Consider the following 8,013-nt stretch of genomic DNA (forward strand, 5'->3'; position numbering starts at 1 on the left):
CCCTTCTTCAGAAAATGAAGAAGAAGGGTTCTTCTGAAGAAGGGTCTAGACCCGAAACGTCAGCTTTCCTGCTCCTCTGATGCTGCTTGACCTGCTGTGTTCATCCAGCTGTACACCTTGTTATCTCAAGGACTGAGGTTCCATCAGCACTACACCCTGGATCCCTCTACCTGCCTCACTCATAATCACACACTCCTATGCCTAACCACTGACTGCGTTCTAGGTAGTTAATCTAAGGAGTATGACGGCAACCTTAAACTCTGCATCCAGCTAACTCTCCCCTCTCGCTGTTGTGTCACAGTGTTCAAAGCTCAGGCATCAGCTCATCAACTCTGAGCTGGAGTTCCTCAAGAGACCAACACTTGCTCCAACATGGTCACTATGAAGCACAAAGGGATCTACCAACTCCCATATCAAGCAGGTACAACACATCACTGGGCCCTCCATCTTTGTTTCATTTACTCAGTTCTTAATTTATTGTTTTTTATTGGTTGTTTTTTTCTACTGGACTTTTTGTTTTCAATCTCAAAAATATTTCTCCTATTTACCTTTGACCTGTAAGTAATTTATAATAGAGAGCCAAATTAGCAGCTATTACCAACCAATGAACTTACAGTTTTCCTAAGATGTCACTCTTTGTTTTGTTTTGTACTCCTGATTCTGGGCTTCAATTTATTCTGTCAAGAAAAACCTTACAAACTATGAACCAGAAAAAAAGCAAAAAGCTCCTCTTCCTCCCTGTAGTGAATTCCCACACGGCTCCAAAATCTCAGAAATGCACATAGAATGAAGGGAACTCATTTAAAACTAGGATGCAAAGAAAATTCTTCTCCGAGAAGGTCATGAACATCTGGGATTCTCTACCTCAGAGTTGTGAAGACTAGATAATTTAATGCATTTACAGAGGAGGTACACAGATTTTAAAACATGGGGGAGTTGACAGCTATGCTAAGCTAGCATGAAACAAGAGTGGAGGTCTGGGGCAGATCAGCCATGACTTCCTTCAGTTTGTATTTTAATGTAAAGCTCAAGTGTTATAGATAGGGAGGAAACATTAACGTTGGATGAAAATGGACATAATTTAAGATGCCAAACTGAAATAGTCCAAACTTTTTCATGGTGCCAGAATTTCAGTTCCAATAACGAGTCCACCAATAATCATTTCATTTTCAATTGCGCACTTTCCACTACCTGTCAAGGGCACGTGAGCTGTGGAATAAGGTAGCTGCTTCATATCTGGCTAGCCAGCTGATAATTCCCTCAAGAAGGATTACGTTGTTATAAAGTTGTCATGAGCAAGCAGCCTACTTGCAGGTTGAGGCATGGAGGGATCTTACAAACAACAGAACTGAAGGTCACTGCAAAAGATCAGCCACCTTGAAAGTTGATCAAGGGATTCTTTTTTAAATAGGAAGATGTTAGGGACTGCAGAAGAGCAGAAAGCTTGAGGGCCCCACGTTCACAAATCATCAAGAACCATATACAGTAGGGAGGCAACTCAAGAAGGCAGCTTATAAAAACTGTACGAGGGATCCAGAACGTATACAAAAGTTCATCTGAAAAGCCACTGAAATTTTATCAAGTTATTTTCCTTCACAGGATACAGGCATCACTGGCTATTACTCGCACGTAATTGCCCTGGAGAAGGTAGTGCTGAGCTACGTTCTTGAAACACTGCTGTCCTTGGGGTGTAGGTGCACCCATAGTTAGGAAAGGAGTTCTAGAATTTTGGCCCGGCAATGTGTAGGAATGGCAATCCAGTTCTCAGGATAGTCTGTGTCTTGAAGGAAAATTTGAAAGTGGTGCTCCAGTTTGTTTAATTTTTTTCCCCACTTGTGGGCCATGGGCACCACTGGCTGGCAAACATTTATTACTCATTATTGGGGGCGTTGAGAAGGTGATTGTGAGCTGCCTTCTTGAACTGCCGCAGTCCATGTGCTGAAGGTAGACCCACAATCCCCTTAGGAAGGGAATTCTAGGAACTTTTTCACCAGTGATACTGAAGTAACAACAATATATTTTCAAGTCAGGATGGTTAATGGCATGGAGGGGAACTTGCATGTCGTGCTCCATGTATCTGTTGCCCTTATCCATCAAGATCAAAGTGACCTTAAGTTTGGAAGGTGCTGTCTAAGGATCTTCGGTGAACTTCCACAGTCTATCTAGACTATCTATACATACTGCTGCTACAGAGTATCAGTGGTGGAGGGGCAGGACACTTATGGATATGATGCCAATCAAGTAGGCTGCTCTGTCTTGGATGGTGTCAAGCTTCTTTAGTGTTAGATCTGCACCCATCCAGACAAACAGGGAGTATTCCATCACTCACCTGACTTCTGTCTTGTAGATGGTGATCAAACTTTGGGAAGTCAGGAGGCAAATTACTCTCCACAGTATTCCTAGCATCTGATCTGCTCTTGTAGCCACTGCATCTGTACGGCAAGTCCAGTTGAGTTTCTGGGATTCAGTAATGGTAATACCATTGAATGTTAAGGGGCAGTGGTTACGAAGTCTCATATTGCAGATGTTAATTGACTAGTATTTGTGAGAAGCGAATGTTACTTGCCATTTGTCAGCCAGGCCTGGATATTGTTCAGATCTTGCTGCATTTGAACATAGACTGCTTCAGTATCTGAGGAGGCAGAGATGGATCAATCACTTGGCACTTCTGGCTGAAGACTGCTGCAAATGCTTCAGCCTTATCTTTTGCACTAATGTGAGATAAGGATATTTGTGGAACCTCCTCTTCCAGTGAGTTGATTAACTGCCCACTACCATTCACAACAGGATGTGGCAGGACTGCAGAATCTGATCCATTGGTTGTGTGATTGCTTAGCTTGGTCTATCACTTGCTGCTTACTGCTTGGCACACATATAGTCCTGTTTGGTAGCTTCACCAGATTGACACCTCTTTTTTAGGAATGCCTAGTGCTGCTCCTGGCAAGTGTCCTGCATTCTCCCTGAACCAGGGTTGATCCCTGACTAGATGGCCATGTTTAAGCGGGGTTTATACTGGGCCACGTGGTTGCAGATTGTGTTGGTACAAAATTCTGCTGCTGGTGATGGCCCACAGCACCTCGTGAATGCCCAGTCTTGAGCTGCTAGATTTGTTTGAAGTCTGTCCCATTTAGTACCGTGATAGTGTCATACAACACAATGTACAGTATTCTAAGTGTGAAGGCTGTACTTCATCTTCACAAGAACTAGTGCAGTGGTCACTCTTACTGATACTGTCATGGACAGATATATCTGCAACTGGCAGACTGATAAGGTTGAGGTTGAATATGTTTTTCTCTCATTGGTTGCCTCAAACTTGTCTCATACCCAGTCTCGCAGCTATGACCTTTAGGACCCAACCAGCTCGGTTCATAGTGTTGCTGCCGAGGCACTTCTAATGGCAGACATTGAAATCCCCCATTCAGAGAACATTTTGCATCTTTGTCACCCTCAGTGCTTCCTCCAAGTGTTACAGTACTGATTCATCAGCTGAGGGAGGACATTACTCATGATGGTAATCATCAGGAGGTTTCCTTGCCCACGTTTAACCTGAAACTACGCAACTTCATGAGGTCTGGAGTCAATTTTGAGGACTCCCAGGGCAACTCCCTCCCGACTGTACACCTCTGTTCAGTCTGTCCTGCTGGTGGAACGGGACATATCTAGGAATGGTGATGGTGGCGTCTGGGGCGTTGTTTGTAATGTATGTTTCTGTGAGTATATTCATGTCAGGCTGTTGCTTAACTCCTCTGGAAGACAGCTCTCCCAATTTTGCTATCAGCCCCCAGGTGTAAGTGAGGTAGACTTTGCAGGATCAATAGAGCTGTATCTGCCAGTGTCTTTTCCAGCGTCAAGGGTGATGCTAGATAGTCCGTCTGGTTTTATTTCTTTGAGACTGTGTCATGATTGATACAAACAAGTAGCATGCTACACTATTTCAGAAGACAGTTGAGAGTCAACCACACTGCTGTGATTCTGGAGTCACATGTAGGCCAGACTAGGTGAGGATGGCAGATTTCCTCCCAAGGACATTAGTGAGCCAGATAGGTTTTTTTAGACAATAGGCAACAGTTTCATCGATAGATTCATAATTACAGGTATTTTTAATTGAATTCAAATTCCACCACTTGCTGGGGTAGGATTCGAACCTGGGTCCCGAGAACATTAGCTTTATTTCCAGGTTAATAGTCATGCGATTACACCATCGAGCTATCGTATCCCCTGCTGCCCTTCCTTTCAAGGTGCTGGGGCTTTGGAAGCTATTGTTGAATGACTTTGGTGAGCTGCTGCAGTGTATCTTAGAGATAGTGTATGCTGCAGCCACTGTATGTTGGTGGTGAAAGCAGCAAATTTTGAACATGGTGTATGTGGTGCCAGTCAAATTGGATGCTTTGTCCTGGATGGTGTCAAGCTTCTTAAACGTTTGGAGCTGCACTCAATACAATTAAGTGGGCAGTATTCCTTCATACTCCTTTTTTTTGTGCCTTGCATATAGTACGCAGATAATGCAATTGACAGGAGATGAGTTACTCCCAACAGAATGCTTAGCCTCTGACAGGTACTTATCTCAAGGAAGCTGGAATGCAAATTTGTGGAAGTTATATTAAAGCTATCCAGTGTCTGTTTAGATTGCACTGGACTAACTCTGTTCAGTTATGAGCACCATGTCAGGAACGATATATTCGCCTTGGAAAGGGTAGCACCATAGATTCATCAGAATACCAGCGATATAAATGTTATATTAAGAAGACAGGCAGCTAGTATGATGGAATTGATCTCAATGGAGTCTTTAAGACAACTAAAGGTCTTAACAGAGAAGAAGGTAGAGAAATTATTTCTTCCAACAGAAAAGTCTAGAATAAGGAGCTGTAACCTTAAAATTTGAGCCAAACCATTCTGGACTTCTGCATTTCTTCAAAGGGGAGTGGAAATCTGGCGTTTTCTCCCTTTAAAGTAATTAAAAATAATGACTAAAAGTTTAAGACTGAGGATCAAATGCAAATTTGAAGCTTGAGATTGATAGAATTTTATCAGCCAAGGGTATTAGGAGAAATGGAGTCAAGGCAAGTGGCCAGAACTAAGATGCAGATCAGCCAAGATCTGGGGAATGACAGAACAGGTTCGAGAGGCTTATTTCCATTCCTGTATTCCCAACTCCTGCAGCATTCTGCCCTGAATGGGGTAATCCCAGGAAGGAGAGAGGAAGCTGGTAAACACTGTACAGGCTCACCAATGGGCAAGTGGGCGGCAAGCAGCATGTATGTTGTACACACATCTCATTTTTAGAGAAAATAAAGAAGAACTGCAGTCTAGTCCATTAGTTTCTTTAAGAAAGACCAGACAGAGGGTGCATATTAAGGGTGGGGTTGCATTACACTTGAAGCAAAGTAGATTAGAACAAGTGACATTGGGAGTTATTGGGCCGCTGCACAGTCTAATAATTCTTGATTACTTTTCAGTTCAGGGATGACACTATTATTTGAAAAGCCAAATAACTTTTGAAAAGACTGTACGATGTATAAACAGAAGTAAGACATTCAGCTCATCGAATCTCCTCTGCCATTCAATAAAATCATGGCTGATCTAAAATCTCAACTCCACATTCCTGCTTTATCCACATAATGCTGGATTCTCTTAATGATTATAAATCTGCCTATTGAACAAATTTCAAAACCCACCCTTCATGGCTCTCTGTGGTAAAGAATTATCCAAATTCACTATCTGCTGAGAGAAGAAATTCTTCCTCTTCTCTGTCTTCAATGGATGACCACTTGCTTTAAGATATTGCCCCCTCATCCTAGATTTTCCCCACTGGTAAATAACCTCTCTACACCTCCCCTGTCAAGTCCCCTAAGAATCTTATGTGTTTCAATAAAGTCACCTCTCATTCTTCTGAATTCCATTGTGTACAGGCACAACCTACTCAATCTCTCCTCAGATGACAACCCCTCCATACCAGGTATCAGCCTAATGAACATTCTCTGGACTACCTCCAATGCCAGCATATCTTTCCTTAGGTAGGGGGACCAAAACTGCTCACAGTATTCTGGCCACAGTATGGCCAGAATTTTGCCTTATATAGTTTTAGCAAGACTTCCCTATTTTTACACTCCACTCCCTTTTGGGAAAAAAAAACCAACATTCCAATTGCCTTCCCAATTACCCGCTGAGCTTGGATGCTAGTTTTTTTGTGATTCATGCACAAGGATATCCAAATCTCTATGCCACAGCTTCTTGTAGTCTTTCTCCCATTGAAATAATATCTGGATTCTCCATACTTCCCCTATTTCTCTGACCAAAGTGCATAACGTCACATTTTCCCACATTAAATTCCAACTGCTTAGTTTTCGCCAACTCACTTAACCTGTCTATATCCCTCTACAGACTCCTTTTGTTTATTCTCACCTCTTATCTTCCCACCTATTTTTGTATTACATTGGGTGGGCAGCAATTAAGACCTCAATATTATCAGATTATACACAATTGCCATTTACCTTTAGCAGTTTGTCATAGCGATCCGCAGACATGAGGAAACGCCCATCTTCTAGCTGCATCTCTCGGTTTTCTAGCAGGTTGTTTAAAACAGGTAGGACATTCCGTTCTGCCTTCTCCAGTCCTTCCAGCACTAATATCCTGCCTTCAGTCGCAGCTCGAACAGCACACTTTCCAGAAAGAAAGCAAAATGAAGTGCTTTAAACAGAGGGTCCATGCAGCAAAAAGTGACAAACAACCTTAATTCATCCCAACCAGTTGGAAATAAAGCGCAGTCCTTGTATACAAAACAGACTCACACAGGAGTAAGATAACCTGCTGAGAAGAATTGGGTTTGGTTGTGAAACAGAATTTTTTCTTTTTTTTTATTCACTCACGGGATGGGGCATCACTAACGAGGCAGCATTTATTGCCCATCCCTAATTGCCCAGAGGGTAATTAAGAGTCAACCACATTGCTGTAGGGACAACAAGGTGCAGGGCTGGATGAACACAGCAGGCCAAGCAGCATCATAGGAGCAGAGAGGCGGACGTTTCGGGCCTAGACCCTTCATCAGAAAAGGGGGAGGGGAAGGGGGTTTTGAAATAAATAGGGAGAGAGTGGGAGGCGGATAGAAGAGGGATAGAGGAGAGGATAGGTGGAGAGGAAACAAACAGGTCGAAGAGGCGGGGATGGAGCCAGTAAAGGTGAGTGTAGGTAGGGAGTTAGGAAGGGGATAGGTCAGTCCAGGGAGGACGGACAGGTCAAGGGGGCGGGATGAGGTTGGTCGGTAGGAGATGGAGGTGCGGCTTGAGGTGGGAGGAGGGGATAGGTGGGAGGAAGAACAGGTTAGGAAGGCAGGGACGAGCTGGACTGGTTTTGGGATGCGGTAGGGGGAGGGGAGATTTTGAAACTTGTGAAATCCACATTGATACCATTGGGCTGCAGGGTTCCCAAGCGGAATATGAGTTGCTGTTCCTGCAACCTTCGGGTGGCATTGTTGTGGCACTGCAGGAGGCCCAGGATGGACATGTCGTCTGAGGAATGGGAGGGGGAGTTGAAATGGTTCGCGACTGGGAGGTGCAGTTGTTTGTTGCGAACCGAGCGTAGGTGTTCTGCAAAGCGGTCCCCGAGTCTCCGCTTGGTTTCCCCGATGTAGAGGTAGCCACACCGGGTACAGCGGATGCAGTATACCACATTGGCAGATGTGCAGGTGAACATCTGCTTGATGTGGAAAGTCTTCTTGGGGCCTGGGATGGGGGTGAGGGAGGAGGTATGGGGGCAGGTGTAGCACTTCCTGCGGTTGCAGGGAAAAGTGCCGGGTGTGGTGGGGCTGGAGGGGAGTGTGGAGCGGACAAGGGAGTCACGGAGAGAGTTGTCCCTCCGGAAAGCAGATAAAGGTGGGGAGGGAAAGATGTCTTTGGTGGTGGGGTCGGATTGCAGATGGCGGAAGTGTCGGAGGATGATGCGTTGGATCCGGAGGTTGGTGGGGTGGTACGTGAGGACGAGGGGGATTCTTTTTTGGTTTTTATTGCGTGGACGGGG

At 44.4% G+C, this 8,013-nt stretch overlaps 1 protein-coding gene across 5 annotated transcripts in view; it reads right to left on the minus strand.

Moving 5' to 3' along the window:
• The window catches only part of vwa8 (von Willebrand factor A domain containing 8), a 325,734-nt gene that overhangs the window by 254,097 nt on the left and 63,624 nt on the right, over positions 1-8,013 (minus strand). For all 5 annotated transcript variants that reach the window (XR_007263236.1, XM_048603037.1, XM_048603036.1 and 2 more), the window contains one exon: positions 6,492-6,659. Coding sequence is in view for 4 of the 5 variants with exons in the window: in XM_048603037.1 (XP_048458994.1) it covers positions 6,492-6,659 (168 nt within the window). In the remaining variant the exon portion in view is untranslated. The remainder of the gene's footprint in view (positions 1-6,491; positions 6,660-8,013) is intronic.

Source organism: Rhincodon typus, chromosome 11 (genome assembly GCF_021869965.1).
Source record: "Rhincodon typus isolate 14 chromosome 11, sRhiTyp1.1, whole genome shotgun sequence".
Lineage (NCBI taxonomy): Eukaryota > Metazoa > Chordata > Chondrichthyes > Orectolobiformes > Rhincodontidae > Rhincodon > Rhincodon typus.